This window comes from Scheffersomyces stipitis, chromosome 7, assembly GCF_000209165.1.
Source record: "Scheffersomyces stipitis CBS 6054 chromosome 7, complete sequence".
Taxonomy (NCBI): domain Eukaryota; kingdom Fungi; phylum Ascomycota; class Pichiomycetes; order Serinales; family Debaryomycetaceae; genus Scheffersomyces; species Scheffersomyces stipitis.
In genome coordinates this window covers 222038-234530 of record NC_009047.1, presented here as the reverse complement: position 1 = coordinate 234530, position 12493 = coordinate 222038, and the positions used below count along the sequence as shown (strand labels likewise).

The window sequence follows — 12493 nt, the reverse complement described above, 5'->3', positions numbered from 1 at the left end:
AGTTACAAAAACTAAAGATCTTTTTTAATTTCAAAAGTAGAAAAAGAAAACTTTGGCTACTCTATAAATGATGAAGAAATGAACATCTTCAAATTGTCCTTTTGGAACTATCTATACAAATGGCATGCAATTATGCAATTTTGCTGCAATCGTCCGAAAAACGTGATATATATCACGTGATATTTAAATGAAATGGATTACATAGGATCTTTTTTTCAATGAATGAGGGCCTGGCTAGCTCAATGGCTAGAGCGTTTGACTTTTATGCACTTCCATAAAGGTATCAAAAGGTTGCGGGTTCGACCCCCGCGTCGGGCTTATTTTTTATTTTGTAATTGTCAATTATATTGTCACTGTTCTCTTATGATTCTACAGTTATAGTAAATTTCCTAAAACTAATTACAACGTGTATTCAAGAATTGAAATAAGTGAAATGAATGTGCATTCGTACTTAAATTAAATTTAAGTTTCTCAATGCTTGACAGTTGGGCATAGGAAGGCTTTCGGCTTCGGCAAGCTTCATCTGGTCTGTGTAAAACCATCCCTGTGCATCGTCTATCATTTCATTTTTAATATGCTGTTCTCTGGCGCATTTGGATCTTCTGTCTTGTATGTATAAATTTTCTACCTTCGAGTCGAAGTTTTTCAATTGCTTTCCACTCAATTTCTTCTTCTCGATGAAGGAATCAGAAACATAAAAGGGAATGCTAAATTTTGGAGTCTTTCTTTCAACACTGAACAGCTTCGACTTGTGAAAGGAATATTCTGGTGCTGATGACGAATCAGAAAACAATGCGGAAAGGATTGGGACTATCAAGATCAATAGAACAGGTAGCAATTGCGACAACGTTTCCCTTAGTGGAGGCTGAGCTGGGACTTCTCCGCTTGCTTGCTGTTGTGATCTTGTTCTCTGTCTAGTCTGGGCTTGACGGTGCCTCATGAAAGGATGTTCTCCGCCTCCAAAGGTCTGGAAAGTAAATCCATCACCACCAAACGTAAAAGTTGGACCACCACGTCCACCACCGAAAAATAAATTGAAAATGTCATCATCAAATGGCGCTGCACCAGCATTTTGGAACCCAAATGGAGAGCCTCTTGCAAAGGGACTGGCGCCAGTGGAAGAACCTTCGGAAGAATGACCCGAGAATCTGGAATCAGGGTCAGATCCGGTTTGATCAAATATTCTCTTTTTAGAGGGATCGCTCAATACGCCCCATGCTTTATTAACGAACTTGAAAGCTTCATCAGCTCTTGGATGCGGGTTCTTATCTGGGTGTAGCTTTATAGCAAGTTTACGGTACGACTTTTTGATTTCACCGTCTGTAGCGGTTTTCTCAACTGCAAGAATCTGGTAAAATTGATGTGGTTTATAGGAAAGCGTCTTCAACACTATGGTCTCTTGCTCTTTGGTATATGAGCTTGACATCGTGTTCTATGAATCTTTAGATGGATGAAGTGTAATTTTTTGATGGATTCTTGAGTATGGCTCTGATTGTTTGCAGCGGAAAACTATCCTTGATCTAAAAGCAAAGCAAGTTAAAAACAAACGACTGTGCTAGTTTATAATATGGTCTTATAGCTAAATATATATTCTCGTGAAAGCAGACGACAACTAGGAATACAACGTGGAGTTCTAAGTATTAAAGGTAGACCTTGGCAAGATGAAGTTTCTCTCAACAATTTGTTTAGTGGAGTGGCTTCAAGGGCCACTCCAAATTTTTTTTGGAAGTTAGACACAGGAATTTTGATATAATTTCCGAGGGTCCAGGACCTCGTATTTGATATCGCTAAGTATATCCTTTTCATATGCAATTAGATAGCTTAGAAAGGATTTTGCGGAGCATAAGAGCCACTAAACTACAGTTTGTTGTCTTCGAAAGGTTGTGCCTTTTCCGTATCTTTGCCATCATATGTGGTTCGAAAGCACACAACCGCAAACACTTAGATGATGTCATTTGGACCCCGAGTGTCTGGTCCTGTTCATGAAGCTGCTGAACCACGAAATCTTTTTCGAAGTAAATTCGACCATTGTCGACATACAGCAATAATTTCCTCTCAAATGATGAAGGGGTAGTTACTCGCTTGAATCGAGACGACTCATATATGTATGCTTTTCTATTCTGCTGTCTTCTAAACCTCCGTTGATGCTAAATATTAAGAGTTAGATTTATTCCACGTGACTACTTTGTAGTGACGGGAAACCTGTATATTGTGAACGGTTTTCCTTTTGGACTTAGAATTGGATTAATGGATATGGACTTGTATTAATCACTAAAGAACTATTTAATTCCGTTTAAACTAGGATGAATTCCATGAGGTTTATATAGTCTTCTTGCCCTGCAATTTCATTGCGGGGTTTAAAGAGTTATGGCCAGCGAATACCAATTATTCTCTTGGGCAAATACGTAAGTCCAATCCGAGGCTACCAGCCTCGGAAACCATTTTACCAAAGATCCTGTATCTTATTTTCCATCATGTAGATGGTTCCAGAATGCTTAGCTGCGAAAACCAACGAAGTATATAAACAGAGAGCAGTAGCGAACTAGTGGAACATATCATGAGAGCGTTGATACCCCTTGCTGGAGACTCAACTAAGTTAATCTCTCTTCTTTCCAATGGCACACCAGAGAAAGACCTTGGGGTGATCATGTACAAAAAATCTGCCAAAATGTATAATTTGTATCTATGAAAATACTTCTTCCACAGTATACAAATGATTTGCTTCTAGTAAAGAGGACAAAAGTTAAGAATACTAGTACACACATCCTTATTCTATAAGGCTGTCGTTCTTTGAATCTTAAACCACCGATCATATTCTTGCCTTATATATTGTTAAACTTGGTTTTTCTTTTTTATCTGCACACCATTCATTATTCAATCATAATATAGACATCTCAAATCTATCAACAATTTTCCTTTATTTATTCTCTCCATTTATACCAAGCCGATTTGGACATAAAATCCTCTTTCAATGTCGACAGCAGGATCCCAGGACTACTACGGGTTGCTTGGGCTACCGCAAGTTGCAACCATTGAAGAGATCAAGAAGGCGTACAAGAAACTCTCGCTCAAATACCATCCTGACAAGACGCCTAACAAAGAGCACCACGAGCTTTTCATCAAGTTAAACGAAGCGTACGATACTTTGAAAGATCCAGAAACGAAACAGAAGTATGACCAAAAAATCGGCTTGTCTCTGTCGTCTTCTTCCTCGTCATATACAACCAACCATAGCTATAATCCCTATTCCAGAAGTACTAATTACAACGCGACTGGCCATGCCGGCACCTATTTCAGTTTCTACCAACATTTCTACGGCCGTAAAGATGACAGCGTGCGAAGAGCCGAAGAAGAAAAAGCCAGAATTTACAAAGAACAGCTAGAGAAATTGCATGCTGAACAAGAAAAGAGAAGACAGCAGGAATTACTACGCAAACAAGAAGAAGAGCGTCTTAGAGCTGCAGCAGAGGCAGAGAGGCAACGAGTAGCAGCTCAGGAAGCTACTAGAGCGGCCCGTGACCGTCTTTTGAAGAAACTAAATATCAAGGCAGAAGAAGAAGAACGTCGTAGAGTTCAGAAGCAACAAGAAGAAGACTATTTTGAAGAAGAATACAAGCAAGCCAAAAAGAATGCTAGCCAACAATATCAGCAACAATCTCCGTATGTCGTGGAAGATTTCTTTGACCGTCAATACTATTCCAATACGCCTCATCTGTCGCCTGAAGGGAAGTCTTATTACTCGAGTGAAAGTTCAGGACACGGGCACAATTCCAGCGATCCCATAGTTTTGGACGACGAAGAGGGCCAGGACAGTGATGAAGATCTCGCCGGAGAAGAAAAGAAAGCTGAAATCACCCCTGAGCCTGCTGAAGTGGACCTGAATGAGATTAACCCCATAAGTGATGAAGAGGAACGAGCCAGTTCGTCAGACGAATCAGATACACTAGCCCAAAATTTCCAAGCATACGAACACCTTGGCCAGACATTTGGATCCAGACCAAGAGCTAGACCAAGAGTGAATATGAGATCTCTATCGCCTAGAAGAAATATCAATCAAGCAACGAGCAATGCGAGAGACACACCACTACCGCGGAACTCTTCTAAAAAACCTAGAACTTCAGCTTTCACTTTTGATGATATCCTGGATAGCTTGGGACAAAACATAGAAACAATTGACTACACAGACTTATTCAACAGCTTGCCACGTGATGTAAAAGGACGAAGAAAGATGAGCGAGAATATGACCACCATGCGCCCAAAACGTGCTAAGTTTGCCGAGTATTCAAATGGCACATCCAGGGCGGAGACATTATCTACCCCGTTGAACAAGAATTCAGTTCGTGGTCATGAAGCCGCTCCCAGCTCGACTACGAAATCTTCAAGATTGTCAGAGTTGGACTTCCATGCCTCTCCTACTATCCATAATTGTACTCCTCCAGAACCTCCAATTGCCGTAATTAATCCTAACATAGATGCCGAAGGATGGCAGAAGTATGTGGAATCGATTCAGAACTACCAACAAAAGTTTATGAAATACAATCAGCTTATTATTCAATATCAAACAGAGAGATCTGCGAAAGACCAGCAATACTACGAAGTGGTTAATGGAGACCCAGCTACATTTGAAGTATATCACAAATGCTTGCAGAGAGATTTAGAAGTAAGTCAGGAGTTTACAGAGCTGTTGCGAATTTTTGCTGACATCATGAGGGTGTACAAACAGAACTGCGACTGGATGTCTACGAGACATGGAAATAACGGAATATAATAGATTAATAGCAATAACGAATAAATGACAGTATATTAGTACGGCTACACTATTTGTTCCGAAAAAATTTCGATTTTATGAAGATATCTGATGAGACGCAAGCAGTCGTAATATACCTCACAGTTTGTGGCTATTTGTCTTTATAAGAATACTGTGGTTGACGTGTAAGTTGAATCACACCTTTGCCTACGGCTTTACGTTTGAGTCTCCTTTCTTCGTGTTCTCTCTTCAACTTTTCAATCCAATCAAAAAACCTTTGAGAAGTTGAACGCTTGCATGCTCTTTTAGTACCACTCAGAATTGGGATATCCGAACAAGAGAGCACAGTCTGATTGTCTTCACCTTCTGGAAAGTACTCTCTTTCAGTCTTAGTGGAAGGAATTGTGTTTTTGAAGTTTGATTTTTCGGTAGTTGCCAATTTTGAGACCAACCAATTTGGGAAAATTGGTTGAATAGGAAAAGTCCCAGGTTCTTTCTCTAAAAAGAAAGAAGTGGTTATTGGCACTAGCTCTGCTTCTGAATCGATTAAGCTATTTTTCTTATCTTCAGCTTCTAGTCTTCGTGTTGTCTTGTAAATGGGTGACACATCTTTATTGATATAGTATCGATAAGGTCTTAGATTTTGAGGAAGAAGCGAAGACCCTATAAGATCCATTACATAGCCTTCAGTATTTGATTGTCCAGTTTTTTCTTCCTTCGATTGTTGGGTTATATGATCATTTTCAATTCCGAGTGAACAATCCGCAAAGAAGCTTCTTCTAACTGCTTCAAGTTCAGGCGAGATAATGCTCTCTTCTGTAACTTGGGTCCTTTCAAAAATGTCGAAGGCAGTAGTAGGAGGCGTTTTGAAGTCCCTGTAGAGTTTTCCGGATAGAGATAGACCTAGACTTTTTTCAGAAGTTGAAGCTTCTTCCCTATAAGAAAATGGAGTGGATTCTTCTTTGTACAAGTCCGTTGGAAACTTTCCCTTCGTAGGTCTCATGGGTGTTGAAGCTTCTATTGGATGTCTAGTGATCCAATCATTAAAGTTGTACTTCGTTTCGAATTTTCGTTCGTTCGCAAGCTCAGAAGGTTCATGTAGAATCTGTCTTCTTTTCAAGGGGGACATATCGTTGTCTGATTCTTCACTGTAGTGGTGTCTCTTTGATTGGTTGCGCGGAGGATGGAAGGGACTTTCTAAAGTAGATTCGGAATCATACCGAAGTATAGGAGAGTACATTATTAAGTGTTCAATGAAGTTAAATATTTTGCTACAATAAGAAGAAAGCGTTAAAGGTTGAAGAGAGGAATTTTGCAACCACAAATAGATTTTTTCGCAGCAATAGAACTCAAGCTAAACAGGAGGCAGCTACACCCAGTGCAAAGAGAAACAGTTCACAATGAACATGTTGTTTTAGTAAAAGCAATGAAAATGCTTTAATTATTCTTATATCTGTATAATCTGTGCATGCCAAAGGACTCAAATCTTACTTTCTACATATAAATCGTTGCACCTGGGCTCTACCTGGATCAAAATCTAACAGTACAACATAATAAACAAAATTATCTGAGTATATCTCATATTTTAAACAATACTATAAGAAAACAATCAAACGTCGTAAGGTATTGAAAATACCTACATACATGTTTATGATACATGGATATATCATGAATGTCGTGCTTCTTCCCCTTGCTACGAAGTTTAGATTCTTTTAGTACTGTATGGGTTACAGACTCCGCGCGTTTGTTTATGAAAAATCCAGGAAACGTTGCAAAATGATTTAAACCTCTTCCTGAAAGGCCACCAGAACTCATTGTACCAAGCATAAGACTCACTATTTGGTCGGATTTTGGCAATTCTCCGTTGTAATTTAGACCCACAATGAACAGAAACCGTCAGCTTCTTTTGTTAGTTGGGCTTGTGTTCCATTTTTTCTACCTTTGGTCCATTTTCGACATCTACTTCGTCCTGCCCTTAGTACATGGAATGGACCACCATGTTTCCACGACTACAGCACCAGCCAAACGTCTCTTTCTAATAGTGGGAGATGGACTTCGTGCTGACAAGACATTCCAAAAATTGAAGCATCCAAGAACTGGCGAAACAAAATACTTGGCTCCGTACTTGAGAAGCATCGCTCAGAATGAAGGCACCTGGGGCATTTCGAACACGAGAATGCCGACTGAGTCTAGACCTGGCCACGTAGCCATGATCGCTGGTTTTTACGAAGATGTCTCTGCTGTTACCAAGGGATGGAAGGAAAATCCAGTAGATTTCGACTCATTTTTTAACCAATCGAAACACACCTATTCCTTTGGATCGCCCGATATCTTACCCATGTTCGCTTATGGTGAAGGAGTAGTTCCCGGAAGAATCGACGTTTGTATGTATGGCCACGAGTTCGAAGATTATACCCAGAGCTCGATCGAGTTGGACGCATTTGTGTTCAAACACTTTGACGAGCTAATGGCCAATTCTGAGACCAACCAGACACTACACGACGAGTTGCACGAGGAAGGAAATGTCTTCTTCTTGCATTTGTTGGGTCCAGACACAGCCGGTCATGCCTACCGTCCGTATTCGGCCGAATATTACGAGAATATCGAGTATATCGACATGCAGTTGTCCAAGTTGATTCCTAGAATCCATGAATTCTTTGGTGATGATGATTCTGCCTTTGTTTTCACAGCTGACCACGGCATGTCCGATTTTGGATCGCACGGTGATGGCCATCCTGACAACACCAGGACACCGTTGATTGCATGGGGTGCCGGTGTTAACAAGCCTAAACATATAAAGGACTTACCTGATCCGCAAGCCCAAAGAGCAAAACAAGATCCAGTCCGCAGCGGATACGAAGATACATATTTTGAAACGTGGGAACTTGACCATTTGGTTAGAAATGACGTCAAGCAGGCTGATATCGCTTCGTTAATGGCTTATTTGATTGGTGCAAACTATCCTGCCAATTCTGTAGGTGAGTTGCCTCTTGCGTACCTCGACACCGATGCTGTGACGAAGATCAAAGCTCTCTTCGCTAACGCTTTAGCTATTATTGAGCAATACTATGTCAAAGAAAAGGAAGTGTACAACCACCAATTCAAGTTCAAGCCTTTCCGGCCCTTCGACGAAAAGTCAATCGATGAATACAGCGGTCAAATTAACTCATTTATTTATTCCTTACAAAATGAACAACTCAGCCAATCTCAAAAGGAATTATTGGAAAAAGAGGCTGTCATGGTTGTGGAAGAATTGATGAAGACAGCTTTGGATGGATTGAATTATTTGCAAACTTACAACTGGTTATTGTTGAGATCCATCGTCACATTGGGCTTCATTGGATGGATCGTTTATGCTTTTGGTCTTTTCTTAAAGTTGTTCATTATATCAGAAGAGGATTTACAAACTTTGAAACCAGGTAATCTGATATTCTTGTTGCTGTCTTTCTCTGCATTAGCATTGTCCACCAACTACTTGCTTTTCTATCAAAACTCGCCTTTCAATTACTACATGTATGCTGCATTTCCATTATACTTTTGGTACACCATCTTCAATGAGCTCACCTATCTTGGAGAAGGTTTGAATCAGTTGTTGTACGGTATCTCCATTCCAACTAGAGTTTTCATCGCAGTTTCCTTCATTGGAATGTATGAAGGTATAGCTTACGGCTTTTTTGAAAGATTTGTGTTTTCGATCATCTTCGTCCTTATAGGATTGTACCCATTGTTCGTCTCAGGAAATGAAAAAGTATCTACTTACCAAAAGCTTGTATGGTTAGCAAGTTGCCTGTTAATGTGTATTTTCACTAACTTGAACCCGGTGAAAGTTGAAAGCTTACTCCAAATTAATGCTGGTGCCTTGTTTTCGTTGATAATTGCTCTGATTGGTATCAGCAAAGTCTTTAAGAGACCTATAGAGTCTGTACAGAAAAGGTTGGTCATACATCAATTGCTCATAATTCCTCTTATCTTGTACGCTACGAATGTTTCTGTACTTTCATTGCAAGCTAGGAATGGTCTTCCTTTATATTCACAAGTTCTTGGTTGGTTGTCTTTTGTTGCATCCTTATTGTTACCAGTATTCCATTCGGTCTATCCTTCAAAGGACTACGCCTTGAGATTATTGATTATTTTCCTTACTTTTGTTCCTGCCTTTATTATCTTGACCATTTCATTTGAATTGTTGTTCTACAATGGATTCTCCTTGATATTGCTTCAATGGCTCAATATCGAAGAGAATTTAAAATTCCCAAGAGCAGAAATTATCAAATCACAAGAAGAAACTGGAAGGTTACCGAAAGGGTATTGGTTGCAGTTGATTAGAATATCTATCATCGGCTTCTTTTTCCTTCAGTTAGCATTCTTTGGCACTGGTAACATTGCATCGATTTCTTCTTTCTCATTGGACTCAGTTTACAGGCTTATTCCTATATTCGATCCTTTCCCAATGGGGGCGTTGTTGATGTTTAAATTGATTGTTCCATACGTGCTACTTTCCACTTGTCTTGGTATCATGAACCACAACTTGGAAATCAGACAGTTCACAATTTCCACATTAATTATTTCTACAAGTGATTTCTTATCGTTGAACTTCTTTTTCTTAGTGAGAACGGAAGGTTCTTGGTTAGACATTGGACTCAGTATCTCCAACTATTGCTTAGCTATCCTATCTTCGCTTTTCATGTTGATTTTGGAATTGGTCGGTTCCATAATTTTGCGCGGAGTCGAATACAATGACAAGTGGACGGAGAAAGAAGAGTACAAAATAGAGGAAATAGAAACTGAAGAAGAAAAAGCAGAGGAAGTTGAGGTTGTCGAAATTGATGAAACTGAAGAAATTGAAGTAATTGAAATTGTCGAAGTTAACGAAGAGGAAATTGAAGATGAAGATGAAGATGTCGAGGATGAAGAAGAAGATGATGATCACAACGGTGAAATAGACCCCAGAAACATTATACCAGCCCAATCGGAGACCGAGGAATTGCCGATCAGCGCAAGAATAAGACGGAGAGGCGCCAAGCGCGATTGAAAAGGAGGACAAAAACACTAGATTTATTGTATAGTATATATATACAAAGGTATACTACCAAAAAGTTTAGAAATTAGACACCGGGAAATTATAACAGATTAGAAAATTGTAGGAAGGCTAATAAATTTGCATCCATTTTGCCTTGTGCAGTTTATGTCAATGTTGCCTGTACGGTAGAGCACAACCTGCATTTTGAACAATGAGTCAAAAGTTTGAAAAATCGAGTACTACAAATTTCTGAAAAATTCGAAGCGATACTATGTTGGCAACAGAACCACCCCAGCTTGTAGAATCTTCAGCATGACCAAAGAATTGCCCAAGAGACATGTCTTAATTATAGACAACTACGACTCGTTCACTTGGAACCTCTACCAGTATTTATACCAGTCACCATTGTGTGGGAAGGTAGACGTTTTCAGAAACGACAAGATCGACATTTCTACCATTGAAAATCAAGTCAAGCCCGACATTATCCTCATTTCTCCAGGACCGGGCCATCCTACTAGCGATTCAGGAATCTCTCGAGACGTCATCAAACACTTCATGGGAAAACTTCCTATCTTTGGCATCTGTATGGGTCAGCAATGTATGATTGATGCGTTTGGTGGAGAAGTGACTTATGCCGGAGAAATTGTCCACGGCAAGACAACTACCATTAAACATGACGGTAGAGGAATGTTTGACACCGTTCCACAATCAGTTGCTGTCACGAGGTACCATTCATTGGCTGGAACCCAACAGACATTGCCAGACTGTTTGGAAGTCACAGCACTAACCGAGACTACTCCAGAGATCATTATGGGAGTTAGACACAAGATTTACACAATTGAAGGAGTTCAGTTCCACCCAGAATCCATTTTGACCGAATCGGGCCAAATAATGATCAACAACTTGTTGTCTGTCACAGGAGGAACCTGGGACGAGAACAAAGCCAACGGATCCGGCTTTTCAAAGAAGGAAAATATTTTGTCCAAGATCTACAAGCAACGTCAAATTGACTACAAGAGAATTGAGAGCTTGCCAGGAAAATCACTTGAGCAATTGGAGATCTCATTGGCATTGAACATTGCTCCACCCATAACAGACTTCTACCAGAGATTGAAGTACACCCAGGACGTGCTCAAGCAAACCATCATTTTGTCAGAGTTCAAGCGTGCATCTCCGTCTAAGGGAGACATCAATATTGATGCGCATCCAGGTAAACAGGCATTGACATATGCTACCAATGGATGTTCCACCATATCGGTGTTGACCGAACCCAAGTGGTTTAAGGGTTCCTTGGATGACTTGTCATTGATCCGTAAGGTTATCGATATTCCAACTACTGAAGGATACAAGAGACCAGCCGTATTGAGAAAAGAGTTCATTTTCAGCAAGTACCAGATCTTGGAAGCTAGATTGGCAGGCGCAGATACTGTGCTATTAATAGTGAAGATGTTGAATGATATCAAGTTATTACAACAACTATACGAATACTCTTTGTCGTTGGGTATGATTCCGTTGGTTGAAGTTCAAAACAAGCAAGAATTGGACCAGGCAGTGAAGTTAACGTACAACGATGACACCAAGGAGCCATTGGTGATCGGTGTCAACAACAGAAACTTAGCTACATTCGACGTTGATTTGAATACCACCAGCTCTTTGGTTGAATCTTCAAAGAAAAGCCAAAGAAGGGGTGATGTTCTTGTGTTGGCATTATCGGGAATTACTTCCGTTGAAGACGTTAAGAACTACAAGTACAACGACGGAGTTGACGGCTTTTTGATTGGCGAAAGTTTGATGAGAGCAGAAGAAAGGGGAGAGGCAGGCAAGTTCTTGAACGACTTGTGCAATTGCTAAATTGACCAATGTATATATAGAAATTAAGCCACACGGTATGACATTATAGTGTTACAAAGGACCTTCTGATTATACGATTCTATGATAAAAGTGTGAAGAGTGTATTTTTTCGCAGCCAATAGTCAAATTTAGAGAACCCATAGATTATAATATTTCTCAAGCTGCACTCAAATGTTATATTTATGTATTTAATATCTTGCACTAATTAGGCAAAATAGTGGCCCCACAAGTTAGAAATGGCTATCCAGACCAGATCTTGTCATGCTCCTTATAATCTTCTTGATGAACTACGAAAACCTATATCTCGAATCTCGAGTGTCGTGTTCGTACCGAAATTTATACAATAAACGCGTCTTTGATCTTCATACTACATCTGAAATCAATTGACACTCTTATCCTTCATCCACATCCACATCCAATTACAATAACTATACCACCATGGACGCCACCAAGGTCAGAATAAACGCACTGCTTGTAGAAAAATACCAAGGAAAACTCGTTCGTTTAATCGGTAAATGCCAATCGTTCGATCCAATTAACAAGATAGCGACCTTAGATTCCAATGGAGAAGTCCGGCTTGAATTCTTTGATGAGGTCAACTTGGCTGTAGGCAAAATCTACGAAATAACTGGAAAAGTGAGCAGTAACGAACAGAAAGTACATGCCCAAGCAGTCACGGAACTATCAGACAATACTAATCTCGAAATCGCCGACAAGTTGGTATCCTACTCACAAAAGGTTCCAGAATTGTTCATAGAGTCCTAAGAATTGTAAAGTTCTAACATCCACATGTATGAAAGACTTGCTACAATGTTGAACAGTGTATCAAATATCAAATGGCGTGGGCCGTCGAATTAAGGTCTATGTAGTCTACATAT

General features: G+C 39.9%; 6 protein-coding genes across 6 annotated transcripts; 4 read left to right on the top strand and 2 right to left on the bottom strand. All coding sequences in view use genetic code 12, as the record gives it.

The window, feature by feature from the left end:
* Positions 1–451: 451 nt before the first annotated feature.
* PICST_62909 (predicted protein) lies at positions 452–1426 on the bottom strand (the record flags this gene model as incomplete). Its single annotated transcript, XM_001386025.1, has 1 exon — positions 452–1426. One exon carries the CDS (start codon positions 1424–1426, stop codon positions 452–454), a length of 975 nt encoding a protein of 324 aa, XP_001386062.2.
* A 1545-nt stretch (positions 1427–2971) lies between these two features.
* On the top strand, positions 2972–4768 carry PICST_49716 (predicted protein; the record flags this gene model as incomplete). The annotated part of the gene is made up of 1 exon (XM_001386219.1): positions 2972–4768. One exon carries the CDS (start codon positions 2972–2974, stop codon positions 4766–4768), a length of 1797 nt encoding a protein of 598 aa, XP_001386256.2.
* A 130-nt stretch (positions 4769–4898) lies between these two features.
* Positions 4899–5987, bottom strand: PICST_33291 (predicted protein; the record flags this gene model as incomplete). The annotated part of the gene is made up of 1 exon (XM_001386024.1): positions 4899–5987. The coding sequence occupies one exon, from the start codon at positions 5985–5987 to the stop codon at positions 4899–4901; it is 1089 nt and encodes a 362-aa protein (XP_001386061.2).
* A 642-nt stretch (positions 5988–6629) lies between these two features.
* On the top strand, positions 6630–9871 carry PICST_66043 (predicted protein; the record flags this gene model as incomplete). The annotated part of the gene is made up of 3 exons (XM_001386218.1): positions 6630–9487; positions 9547–9551; positions 9610–9871. 3 exons carry the CDS (start codon positions 6630–6632, stop codon positions 9774–9776), a joined length of 3030 nt encoding a protein of 1009 aa, XP_001386255.2.
* Positions 9872–10045: 174 nt separating this feature from the next.
* On the top strand, positions 10046–11615 carry TRP6 (Anthranilate synthase component II Includes: Glutamine amidotransferase Indole-3-glycerol phosphate synthase (PRAI); the record flags this gene model as incomplete). Its single annotated transcript, XM_001386217.1, has 1 exon — positions 10046–11615. One exon carries the CDS (start codon positions 10077–10079, stop codon positions 11613–11615), a length of 1539 nt encoding a protein of 512 aa, XP_001386254.1.
* A 438-nt stretch (positions 11616–12053) lies between these two features.
* PICST_63063 (predicted protein) lies at positions 12054–12380 on the top strand (the record flags this gene model as incomplete). Its single annotated transcript, XM_001386216.1, has 1 exon — positions 12054–12380. One exon carries the CDS (start codon positions 12054–12056, stop codon positions 12378–12380), a length of 327 nt encoding a protein of 108 aa, XP_001386253.2.
* Positions 12381–12493: the final 113 nt, after the last annotated feature.